Below are 13,622 nucleotides of genomic sequence, written 5' to 3'. Positions count from 1 at the left end.
GACCTAAAAAAGGGGGAAACCCTCTGCTGTTTACAGCAGAGGGATTTTTTTAATGTGTGCTCATGAAGGAATGGTTCCGTCATGAGCACACTGGCACTTATGCTCATGACGGAACCATTCCGTCATGAGCATAGAAGAGGTTAAAGGCTGTGGGGTATTAGCTTTATAAACACAACATTTAAGTTAATTGTAAATGTACTGCACAAATTTTAAATTGTATCCACACTTAAGGAAGCCTTTTTTTGCAATTTTGAAGTGTGATGGAAACAAATATTAGAATAGGATGAAAACAATTCAGAACACTTTACTTTGAGATGGGCAAATGATAAATATTTGCTGTAACCCGATTTCCACACATTATCGATATATAGTTTTATCAGTAAAATTGCATGTCACAGGTACGGTTTGTGGCCATTTTATTGGAAAATGTAATGTCCATAAAAGACAGTGTGCTACTAAATCATGCTTTAATAAAACATTTATTAAAAATGAATGTTTTTAAATGTAAACTGATAAACAATTCTGCCCCCGCCCTGATGACAATGCTATTACTGAACTAAGAGCAAGTCAGAGTTCATCTTACCCCATCTGTAGACTAGATTGTTATTATACATGGAGCAAAAGTTAAATTAAACAAAAGAGTTAATTGTACAGAAGACATGCCGATCTCACATATTTGAAAGTGCTCTCAAATGTGATAATGAAGAAAAAGGCAATTTGGTGAAATAAAAAGTTTGCCTAGGATCACACATTTTGAAACCAGAATATGGGTCAAGCGTGTTACAGTTAAGTTGCGTAGAATATTCAAGTAACTAGACCTCTGGCAACATTTTTATTTTTCAAGGCCTGCCGATGTAGTGCAGCATGGCTGTAAAAAACAAGTAACAAAAGGCACTATAATGAAGTAGTTATGTCATTTTGTAGTTGTGCACACCATGCATGGGCATGTCTACAAAATTACACTAACCCCCCCCCTTTTTTATTTACCGAGTTGGATTGGTAAATAACAAAATAGCACCGCAAGCCCTTTTTTTAAAAGGGCAGGTGGGGGAAGCATCAGGAAGGGTGCAGGTGGGGGAAGCATCACAAAAGGCAGGGCAAGGGGGAAGTATCACAAAGGGTGAGTGTGGGACAGGAGCAACACTGAGGGTGAGCGTGGAAGGGAAGAAGCAGCAGGTAAGGATTCAAGATGAGGAAGAAAAGCCTACACAGCTAATGAATGAGAAGCAAGCAAATGAGTGACAGTAAAGCCAACCAATAGTAACCAATGGGTAGGCTCTAAGCCTACTGTAAGCTGACGTTATGCCTTTTGCCAACAGACAGCTTGAACTATGTAGTAGGAAGGTACTTAGAAATCAAAACTATACAGTTTTATTAACTGTAAACACAAATTAGCAATCATCTCTAAAAGTTAAACGCCAATGCCCAGAAAGCAAGGGCCTGCTGGCAAAAAACTTGGACTGGCTAAGCATATGTTGAGCACTCACTTTCAGATACTGAAACAGTCTTGTTACCAATTTAAACACTTCAGAAAAACGACCAAGGGCACCAGCAAAATATGTCTTGAAAACAATCCAACAAAGCTGTATCAAGACGATCATGTCTGCATCTGGCTGTAATAGCATTGGTCTTGCATTGCACTGTGGGCCTTGTATTGAATATTTCTTTGCCTTTTCAGCACACCAGATTAGCCCCTTGAGTGCCCCGCCCTTTCCCCCTCCTGTGCCGGGCATAGCATTAGCGGGCGGGGTCCATGACGAGATAGTCTCGTCATGGGCACAGCGCAACCGCGCTCCATGACGAGACTATCTCGTCATGGGCATAGAAGAGGTTAAACCTGAGCACATATTTGGAAATATCTTACTTCAAACTGGTTCTTCTGAAACTGAAGGCAGTCAGACGCCAGAGCAAGGTACTGCAAGCCAAAGGATCCACAGGACTAGCCTTGTACTCACTACAGAGAGAGAGGTCCAGCAATGCTTCCCTACAGCTCAATAGCATTTGTGATGATTAAAGAGTGTCTAAGATGAATGTAATTTGTATCTCCAAAACAATTATTTTTTTGCTCCAATGGCTGTATCTTGATACTTCTCTCTGAAAGTAAAGCAATACATTTCCCTCAAGACCTGTTTCAACGTATATATGCACATTTATTTATCTAGATTTTGTTTAGCCTCATGAATTTAATTGTTTTTACTCTTTCCACTAGAATAAGAGTACATGAAGACACTGTTAATTTTTAGGTCTTGCCTAGACAGCGCTTGCGCTCTCTCTTCGAGACTTGCTGGATATGGGCTTTAAGCTCCACCCACTTTCCACCCATCTTTTTAATTGGCTTCTGGTCCCTGACCTTTGTAAATTGTGGCTTTTCATTGGTCAATAGGCTTGGTAGTCCCTCCTTAGTACGGCCTTGTCTCTTCTTGTAACCTCCCTGGAGGACACCCCTTGTTACATTTGTTGTCACTCCCTAGGTTTTATTCACAGCCTCAGTGCACTATTTTCTTAGAGGGCTTTAGGCAGGACATACACTTGGACCTAAGCAAGAATGGCAAAGGTTACTTTACTAACACATCTCATATTTGAGACCTTCTCTAAATTTCCCTTCACCAACTCCACACAGAGTACAACCTAATCCGGAATTAATGTAATAAATATTTGTCACACTTTAAAGCTACTAATTGTATATATGGACATAGCTATTTCAATGTACTAGTGGTACTGTCTTGCATGAAATGCATTATAGGTAGGGTGGATTACCAGATCTTCTGCAGGGTGCAGTATATATGTGGCCATAAGAGATCCCATTGGACGTCTTTTAGCCACATATGGTACTGCACCCTGCAACATGGCTAGGAAAAAAAGCATTGCAATTTAAAATGCCAATAAGTCCAACTTTGCAGGGTGCAGTAGTATATGTGGCTAAAAGAAGTCCTATGGGACCTCTATTGGCCACATATGGTACGGCACCCAGCAACATGGCTAGGTAAAAAACACTGGCATTTATAATACCAATAACTCCAACAAATGCGAGACCAATTGCATTTCCAATGCAATAGGTGTAGCATTTGGTAAAGTTTGAGCTGTTGGCGTTGAAAATGATTTTTTTTTTACTTTTGCTTTTTTATACCATTGGCAATAGTGCTATGCAAATATAATAACTCCAATGCAAATAAAAGAACAAAAGTTTAAAATCTTTTTTATTTTCAACGCCAACAGCTCTAACTTTAACAAATGCAAGACCTATTGCATTGCAAATGCTTGTTTTCCTTACGTGCTTTCAATTTAATCTGTCCCGAGGCTCAAAATAACAGCATTTGAAAACAGGACACTCGAGCATACCCGTTTATCACTTCTTTTCTTTTGGCCTTCTTGTGCCCGTTGCTTAGGGTGACCAGGCATCCCGGATTCTATTACAGGACCGGAGGCTTCGTATTATGCTTTCTTTTACTGACAACACAGCAGCCAATGAAAATGTTCATTCAATAACAAAAACTACATTTCCCATGGTGCTCTTGCACCAATCACGTCCCATCAGCCCCAATACAGTCCCATGATCCTCTTTCTTTGCTGCTCACAGCAGAGATAAGTGCTCTCTTATTACTTTATAACTACTTGCATTTTTATGACTTGCGCTAAATGGGCGTTTTTACTGTTCTCTTACTGTTCATATTGTGCATATGATGCGTTATTTTTTAATTTATGTAGAAACATTGTTTCATGGTTTGCCCTGAACGCGCTTTGCGCGAGTGCATGGGTCTCTGACCGCATTGGTAGCTATGCTACATTATTTCAATTTGAAGCTCCTACAGGAGTGGGAGTATCTTAGAAATATTTTTGATTCAAAAACAAATCGGAGGTGTATTTGCTTCCTTCTCTCTCCAATATCACTATAACCCAACATATTGCCATTGTGCTCATATACATTGAGATTACTTCATTAAGTGTCCACAGGAGCCTCTGTCTTTTGATAATAAAATTATTACCCTGGTTCCGTGTGAGTAGGGTTCCCTTGTTCTTGTCCTCCTCCTAGAAAGAAGGCCAAAACAGATGCCTCTTTGGGTTCGGACACCCCACCGTCCAATACCCCTTTCACCTTTAATCTAGGTGACATTGTGCACCCCCATTGTTCTGACTGGGTTCCGGCCCCGGAGGTCACGGATTATTTGCATGATAACCTTTGCAGGGGGTTTGAAAAAGGAAGTACGTAATAGGTTAAGTTCGGAGTGCCCTCGACCCGAACTTCCCGACAAAGTGGCTGAAACCCCGGAAATCAACGTGACTCTTCTTACCTTTTTGAAAAAGTTTGCCAAAGGTCCTAAGAAGGAGATAGACCGCGCTTGGCGCGGGTGCCAAGACAAGCTCTTGGATGTTGCAGGTCCGTTGGCAAAAATCTTGGAAATGGCCCTCGTGGCCAAAGAATCAGGGGCCCCTGTGGATCCGGATATCTTGGCGGAATGGTCTCAAAGGGCGATCTGCCTCCTTTGCAATGCTAATTGCGCCATATCCGCCGAAGGGCGAAAATCCTTGCTCATGCGCATGGATTCCAACCACACGGACCTTGCTTCTGCAGAACTGGGACCCCTAGCTGACGGCAATCTCTTTGGCGACCGCTTTGTCAAAGACGTCTCAAAGTATGTGGGGACATTCACATCCGTAGACAAGGCGCAATCTGGCATTAAACAGGTCTTCCAGCAAGGCTTTTTTAATAGGGCCGGACGAGGCAGGGGACGCATCGTCAGGCCGTTTCTATAATCAAGGTCCCTACAGAGGCGACTAAGGTCACGGCCGGGGAGAATGGGATTCAACTAGAGGAGGTACCTTCTACCCCACACGCCGACGCTTCAACAAACGCCATTTCCATGGGGGTGGAAACAGAGCAGGATTCCAGGTGCAAAATTCTGCAGGTAAGAGTAACAGACTTTTTTCAGTTACCATTGAGGGGTCGGACACAATTCTTTGTTCACAATTGGAGAAGATTGACACAGGATGCCTGGGTATTACAGACTATTCAGGGGTCCATCTGGAATTCTATCGTACACCAATTCAGGACACACTCCCCAGGTCCCTCAGTTTTTCCCAACAAGAATGTATTTTTATAGACACCGAAATCGGCGAATTGCTGAAAAAACATGCAATTGCTCACTGCGACTGCAGGCCTCACGGCTTTTCCAGCAATGTCTTTTTGGTTCAAAAGAAAGGTGGCGGTCACAGACTAGTTCTGAATCTGAGGGATTTCAATCAATTCCTGGTTTACAAACATTTCAAGATGGAGGGAATCCATCTTTTGGTCGACTTACTGAAAACAGGGGATTGGATGGTCCGGCTCAATCTCAAAGATGCTTACCTCTCCATTCCAATTCATCCTCCCCATCGCCGTTTCCTACAATTCCAATGGAGGGATAGATGGTTCGAGTATTTGGCCATTCCTTTTGGGCTTTCCTCGGCTCCTTGGTGCTTCACCAAGATAATGAAGCTGGTGGTGGCACACCTACAAGAACAAGGTGTTCACATGATCATTTACCTGGATGACATCTTAATCATGGCTCCGAGTCCAGAGTTGGCCAACCATCATCTTCAGATGACAATGTCTCTCTTGCAGAGTTTGGGGTTTGTGATCAACAAGCCCAAGTCATCTCTTTGTCCGTCTCAGACAATAGATTTTCTGGGTTTTGTGCCAGATTCTCAGCCTGCTCAAGGGAGCCTTCCCAAGACAAAGCTGAAAGCTCTCAAAAAAGAGATATTGGCAATTCTCAACATACAGATTGTCTTTCTCAGGACAATTGCTAGAGTAGTTGGACTACTGGCCTCCTCCATTCAGGGAATTATCCAGGGACCTCTACATTACAGGGCCCTTCAGAGGTTGAAGATTCAACATCTCCAAAAAGGTTTGTCCTACACGGACCAAGTTCTGTTGTCGCAGGAAGTACGGGAGGAGATGCAGTGGTGGCTGGTCCACGTGGAAGCGTGGAACGGCAGAGCAATTTTCGGCTCTCAACCTGAGGTTATAATAGAATCCGACGCCAGTCGTTGGGGCTGGGGAAAGCCTTGCGTAGACATTTTCACTGGAGGAAGGTGGTCTCCCCAAGAATTAGCCTTACACATCAATTGCCTGGAACTTCTAGCGGGTTCCTACACAATACGGACGTTATCTCCCAAGCAGACCTCATGTTGTATCCTTCTTAGGATGGACAATATATCAGCGGTGAGGTATATCAACAAGTTGGGAGGCACGAGGTCGTCTCTACTTGTAGAGATCGCCAAAGACTTTTGGCATTATTGCCGGAGTCGACAGATCACGGTAATAGCGGAGTACATTCCGGGCCAGTCCAACTTGGTAGCGGACTGGAATTCCAGACACCTCAAAGATTACAGCGATTGGCAACTTCAATCAATCTTATTCCAGTGGTTACAAGAGACCTGGGGTCCTTGTCAAATTGACCTGTTTGCGTCCAGACTGAATCGACAGGTTCCGACCTTTTTCAGCTGGAGACCAGATCCACTGACGATGGCAACGGATGCCTTCCTTCAGGATTGGTCAGGGGGGCTGAATTACGCGTTCCCTCCTTTCTTTTGATTCCCAGAGTGACGTCTCATATTGTCAAGCAGCAGGCGGAAGTGATTCTGGTGACTCCCCTGTGGAGATCGCAGTCTTGGTTCCCAGTATTATTGGAGATGAGCTGTGATCTTCCCAGGAGGTTTCCTTGGTCACAGTCACTGCTCCTGGGCCCTCTCAAGGAACAGCACCCGATGGTCATATCGAGGTGACTGTCTCTGATGGCATGGAGGCTTTCCGGCAACAGTGGGAAATGCCAGGTTTTTCGGACAGCGCTTTAGCTTTCATCAAACAAGCCTGGGCACCTTCCACAAGAAAACAAGACTCTTCAGCCTGGAAAGGTTGGATGGGTTGGTGCCTGGAACGACACCTGTATCCTGTGGGGGCAGGTCTATCCCACGTCGTGAATTTTCTCTCGGACAAGGCCACTGAAGATTTAGCTTACTGCTCTGTAAATAACTATAGAGCCGCCATTTCTGCAGGACATTCTCAAGTTGATGGTAGACCTGTCGGCATGCATCCGGTGGTATGCAAACTTGTTAAGGGCATACGGGTGGCGAACCCTCCTAAACCTAGATATTACGGTTTATGGGATGTTTCTTTGGTCATATCTCTTTTTATTAGATGGCCTGTGAATAATCTTTTATCCAGAAAACATTTATCTGCCAAATTGGCTATGCTTTTAAGTCTATCCGCTTGTAGGCGCCGGATGTACGGGCCTTGGATATTTCAGGTAGGGTATTTACTCCGGAGGGAGTTTCCTTTACTATTACAGGGCGTACAAAGTCTTTGCCAAGATGTATTGAATATAATGCTTTTCCAGACAATGACAAACTATGTGTTTTATAGTGCTTAAAAGCTTATAAAGATTTCACCCGTTCACTGAGACCGGATGGTTGTACACAATTATTAATTGCTTTGCAAAAACCTTTTAAGCCACTGTCTGCTGCCACTATAGCCAGATGGTTACGTTTTGTTATGCAAGAAGCTGGTATTGATATTGAAATGTTTGGAGCACATTCTGTACGAGGTGCCATGGCATCAAAATCTTATATGTTGGGTTCTAGTATCCAGGACATTATGCGATGTGCCGACTGGTCATCTGAATCAACTTTTAAACAACCGGTGGGTGATATAACCTCAGTTGTGTTTACTAAGCGTTAAACTAGTATAATACGAAGCCTCCGGTCCTGTAATAGAATAAAAAATTTGCTAGCATTCGCGCCAAGAATTTTCAATTCTATTAAGTACACGATGGCGAGGATTATCCCACCCGGTTATATTGCAATGTTATTGTAATAATGACCCGTCCGTGTATGATGTATTATGATTTTCTGTTATACAGAAGTTACGGGTTGTTCTTTTTCTTTTTTCTTTCAGGGTCAGATAAGAAATCAGAGTAGGAGATTTTTCGAGTTGAAGACTTTAACGGAAGTCATGGTTTCCGGTTAATCTTTCACATTGGAGGACATTGTTTCTTATTCCAGTTATAGATTCACCCTTGTGTTGCCAGTTCGAGCAAAGAAAGAGGATCACTGGACTGTATTGGTGGCTCTTATGGGGTCTGATTGGTGCAAGAGCACCATGGGAAATGTAGTTTTTGTTATTGAATGAACGTTTTTGTTGGCTGCAGTGTTGTCAGTAAAAGAAAGAGAAAGCATAATCCTCGCCTCCGTGTCCTTAATAGAATTAAAAATTCTTGGCGCGAATCCTAGCAAATTTTTTATTTGCCGGGACAGTTCTGGTTTTTCACCAACTGTCCCATCCCGGCGAATTTTGGGAAATTTAGCTCATGTTCCCGTTTTAAGAGAGGGTCAGCTGAAAACGGTAGGAGGTGCCTTTTTGTGCTCCAAATCAGGCTAGTAATCAGCTGTTATAATCAAAGAAATCTAATTAACAGACATGCTGCAGATTTAAAAAATTGCATTTTATTTATGTTCTTACTGCTTTTTCTGGAATTCTCTGCAAAATTGTATTTCTTCTATCTTTGTCAAATGTCCCGGTTTTTTGGCTTTAAAATTATGGTCACCTTGCCGTTGCTTCCATTTCAGTCTATTTCAGACTGCTATCCCAAAATCACAGTTGGGCGCCATGCACGAAGCTGGCCAAAACCAACTTGAAGCCCAAGCATGGGCAGGCGTGATGACGCTCCCATCAGCCTCCACCAATCCATACTCAGACGTGTCAAACTAGCGCTTGAGGCATAACAGCGGGCAGTTTAATTCGCAAGCCTAATATCAGGACTGCATAAATACGAAGGACCGGAAGCTAACTGCAATACAATAAAAAATTTAATCTTTGGAAAAATCAAAATTGCATCGCATTTGGGGGCACGCTGACAAATTGACTGGGCTGGCCCCGCCCCCGTGGCTTCTACAGCCCTGATGTTAATGTTTGTAATTTTGTTATGTAACTATGTACAAAAGTGTATTCACACTACACTTTCTCACAAGTATCCGAAGCGTTAGGGAAAATAATAAATTGCACATCACTATCGCGACTGTGACACCCCACCACTACATGGACTACACTTCCCATGATGCATATGGGGTCTTCTTACCAGAACCACTCGCTTCCGAAGCTGGGTACAGAGAACACCCCCCAGTGGATGAAGATTCCGAACTTGGCTTCGTCATACCAGCTCGGGAGGGGTCTGGAGTCTAGAGATTCCCAAGTAGGCTCGTAGCTGTCTCCAGCGGCCAGCGAGGCCCAAAGTAGTAGCCCCAGAAGAACCGCGGTGGGCGGAGGGATACATCGTGCAGATAAGCCCATTCTGACTCTCGCAGACGTAGTAGGCGCCGGATCCCTGTCGGTAGTGCCGTAACTTTCGTTGTAACAGGTGTGTTCCAGGTCTCCGGTCTGCTTCCTCCTCCTGAGGGCGTTCCTCACATGACTGCGTCAGGTGACACGCAGTAAAGTTAAAAAACAAAGGCGATGCAATATGCCTGGGGCCTCGGGTCAGTTTGCGTGCGGGTTGATTGTTAAGCGTTTTGTGTTTAGGCCAGTAATAGTTACGGGCCGGCCAACACACTCCTGCTCGCCTTAGTCATTTGACCTGGCACACAAGCTGTTTTTGAGGCGACCCAACCACGGTCCAAGAAATACAGGAAGTAAAATATCCCTGTGTGCTGGCTAGACTAGCAAGACCACAAAATGAACAGTATAACGACAGAGAGACAGGAAACGGTCTGCTACGGGGTAAAATGGGGGGCAGAAACAACAGCTACTCCTAGCGCACAATGGCCCACCCATCAGAGAACAATCCAAACAATAGAAAATACAATTAAAACAAAAAACACAAGACGTCAGTCTCAAAAGCACTAATTTCCTGGAACGACGCCGGCATTTCGAAGCTGCTAAACTGCAACTTGACAATTAAAACAAGCATTGGCATAGCCAATAGGTCTCGCCTTTGGGACCTTATAAGTGTTTAGCTATGCAACAGTTGATGTTGTTGCACCAAGGATATTGTGCTGGATAACTAAACACTTATAAGGTCCCAAAGGTGAGACCTATTGGCTATGCCAATGCTTGTTTTTTTTAACAAGAACGCAACAAATTTAGTCTTTTTTTCAACTGGGTAGGATGAGGTACGCGGTGGAGTTGTACCGCCTCCTGTCACGGAGCTGCCGAAGATCAACAAATTGATGGTCAGGTCACAGGACGCAAGAGCTTCAACTTGTCGAAGTGAAATAGTAAAAACAAGTATTTGCAATGCAATAGGTCTCGCATTTGGGAGAGTGGGAGCTATTGCCGTTGTGAATGTCAATGTGTTTTACCTATGTCTTTTCGTTTGGAGTGGAGCAGGCCACAGATGCATAAAGGGCAAGCGCAATAATTTACCAGCTCAGCAAGGCATTACAGTGCTGTGTGCCTTCGGATGTGTAATTTGAGTTTTAATTAAGATTACACCCTCTACAATCCTACTCAAATTAAGATTCACGGAAAACAATGGATTCCATACCCTCCAGTAGATTATGCCCATCTCATGCTTTGAAGTAAGAACATAAAGAATCGCCATTTACATGGCGACGGACACTGGCTCCCCGAAGTTGTTTGCTTTTGACACACACATTTTTTTCTGCGTGGAGTGCCCTCCACCAAAACAGCAGATCTCTGGGGCCCGAAACATAAATGAGGAAGAAACAGAGCAGGCGGCACAGCACTGCCCTCAGGTTTCAGATGAGGGGGGGCACTAGACTATGCTAAAATCAGCCTCTTGGTGAGATCTGACAGCCTGACACAAAGGTCTTACATTTGGCTATTTACACGCCTTACAGCTGCTGACCAATTTCCAAATAAAAAAAAGTCCAAGCATCGTGATTTTTGTCGGGTGCCCTTTATTTTGTCTAGTGTTTTTTTAAATAGAAAGCCTCAATTTTTGGCAATTTATGCTTTAAAAAAAAGATTTTAGGAGAGGTTATGACATTTTTGATGTCAACGGTTTTATTTGATTGGCTAATTGCGAGATTTGATTAATATTCTCGGTCTCTGGAAGTGACAGGTGCTATAATCTTCTTCCTGGCAGACTCAGACTGTCTTTGCCTGAAAGGGCTAATGTGCTGCTAATGAGCATTAACTTACATTTGATCATAAAGTGACAAGCCAGTCACTTTCTCTGTGTGGCAAGCAGCAGCTCTCCCGGTTGAGCGAGTCACTCCCTTACTCAAAAGTCCACCTCCACATTAAAAACAATCACTCAGTGGAAACAGCTTGAGTATTACCTTTCTAACCTCCAGCCTCATCCAATCAAGAACTCACGCATCTCGCTCAGATAGGGACAAAAGCCAAAAGTACTCCCTTGGGCAACTCACCCACTCTTTGAGTTCACACATATCTCTTCCCCCACTGCACCAACCCCTGCATACTCAATATTTCTGCACAGTTGCAGCACAGGGGAAACCCAACCTGAGATTATCATCCTCAGTCCCCCCGGAGTGTCCACTGTCCACAACTCGCTATCAGCTACAGAACCCACCGAGCTCTCTCTGATCCCCCGCCTATAACATCCCACCCACCCTCACAGCAGAAACACCACCGCTGACGGTACCCTGAGACCATCCTCGCCCAGCTACGGCACAACCAGAGCAGACTTCACCCGACACCAGGCTAAGAGCGAAGCGCTCCCATCGCCATCTCACCACCATTGGAGCAGACAGATCATCACCTTGTGGCACGTTAATACCTCACTCGTCATCAGCACTCACACACATTGTCCTGACACTGCAGTGAAAGTAAATTAATCTAAAGGAAAAAACATTTACATAGCGCAGTAATACAAAAACTGTATCTAGGCGCTGGAATGAATTAATCTGATCTGGTGCCAAAGCTGACACATCACTCCGAACGTAAGCCCAATGCACTACTACACGCTAGTGGAACTGGCATAGAAGTACATAAATAGAGGAACGCATCAGTGAGTAAAACACACTCTCATACTTAAGAGGGAAATTTAAAGAAAGTATCAATGCGAGTGCTCACACAGCACGTGCACAGCACCCATCTGGCAAGTCTGTACAACACAGCGCTTACAAACTGCTGAATAGAGCTAGGAAGCGCTAGATAAAGAATAGATTGATATACAGCAGGGGGTTCCCAAGCAGTTGCGCTGTACTTATGTTGTACAAGGAATACCTTCCCTAATAACCATGAAGAAGCACATAAAAGGTGCCGCAGCTTTCATGCAGTAAAGATGTCGCAGTTGCTCACACACAGCATCTGCCTCAAATAAGCCAGCGCCCAGGGTGCTGTTGTGCAACACTTCCGGTGGCCGGTACACGCAGGGACGTTTACCCTGGACTCGAGGGACACGGCCTCATTAGCTCACCTACCGTCATCTGCAAGCCCGTCTTAAAAGGAAGGAAACGCGCCTCTGCCGCCTTTCAGCAGCTGCTCCAGGGCTCCAGAGGCCTGCTGGGCCGTTCACTCCTGCCCGCTACGTCCTTTGGCTCCTGCCCTCTATGAAGTGGGCTCCCTGCCTGTCCGGCAGGTGACCCCACCCTCCTGCCCTGAATGTAATAGAACTAGAAACATGATGTCCTAACAACATGGAGCAACGCACAGCGGGGCAAAGAGACAGGGACGGCTAGGCTGGAGGGGGGAGGATGAAGCGAGCATGGAAGCAGTGGGCAAACTGTATTTCGTGACAGGAGAAAGTGCGAGGAGTTGTCATGTTTTCTTTCTATTGAACCAGCTAAACGCACCCCGCCTTAGGAAAAGTGAAAGCGCGCCATGCGCGCGCTGTGTTCACGTGGGGACAGGAGATGTGCACACGTACGGACTGCACATCTCCTGTCCCCCTTCAGAGGATAGACGGCAGAGAGGAGACGCCATGCGCGCGCACATCACGAGTACGGAGTGCACATCTGTCCCCCTTCAGAGGAGACGCCCTGCGCGTGCACATCGCCTGTCCGTGCGCGCACATTGTTTGTCTCCCTTCGCTAGCAAAACCCACAATAATAGTCTCGCCAAGGCAAAGCAGCGCATGCGCTGCGTTCGCTAGGCGAGACCTAAAAATTGGCGCGTACATCGCTCGCTGTGTGGTGGTTTAAGATTCAATCCGATACCAGCAACACAGTCAGAGAAGAAATGGACTACGCAAACAAATGCACATATAAGTAAAGGGTCAATACATAAAAGACAGCTTTCTTTTTGTCTCTATCATTTTATCTACCTATTATTTTGAATGTTTGCAAATAGATAGATGGTGACACCGTAGCGTAGAGCTATAGCGGCACAATAAAATATTCCATGAGAGAAATGGGACAGGTGCGTGGGCAGCGAACAGGCAGATGAAGCGATATCGGACTCATGCAGAAATATTGGGTTACACTACAATGCAGATAAACGGACTGTCACACAGATCAATGGACGTTAGACAAGCAGATACACGTGTAGACAGTCAAACAATTCACTGGAAAGACGGACAAGTATACATGGTAGACAAACATAACTGGGTAGAGGAACAGATAGACCCACGGACAGTTGGATAGACGGGCAAGCAAACAATTAGACGGATAACATAGTGAACAGTCAGACAAGTAAACACCCATACAGATAAGCATGCAAA

At 44.7% G+C, this 13,622-nt stretch overlaps 1 protein-coding gene across 2 annotated transcripts in view; it reads right to left on the bottom strand.

Annotated features, from left to right (window-relative positions):
* The window catches only part of FUCA2 (alpha-L-fucosidase 2), a 230,955-nt gene extending 221,290 nt beyond the window's left edge, over positions 1 to 9,665 (bottom strand). Inside the window, exon 1 of one of the 2 annotated variants that reach the window (XM_085611664.1) lies at positions 9,114 to 9,665. In XM_085611664.1, coding sequence (XP_085467790.1) covers positions 9,114 to 9,325 — 212 coding nt within the window. In that variant the 5' untranslated portion in view covers positions 9,326 to 9,665. The remainder of the gene's footprint in view (positions 1 to 9,113) is intronic. The other variant, XM_085611665.1, reaches the window with a different exon arrangement.
* Between the last annotated feature and the right edge of the window lie 3,957 nt (positions 9,666 to 13,622).

This window comes from Triturus cristatus, chromosome 6 (genome assembly GCF_964204655.1).
Source record: "Triturus cristatus chromosome 6, aTriCri1.1, whole genome shotgun sequence".
Lineage (NCBI taxonomy): Eukaryota > Metazoa > Chordata > Amphibia > Caudata > Salamandridae > Triturus > Triturus cristatus.
Note: the sequence above shows the minus strand (reverse complement) of the source record. Positions and strands in the feature narration are given on the sequence as shown.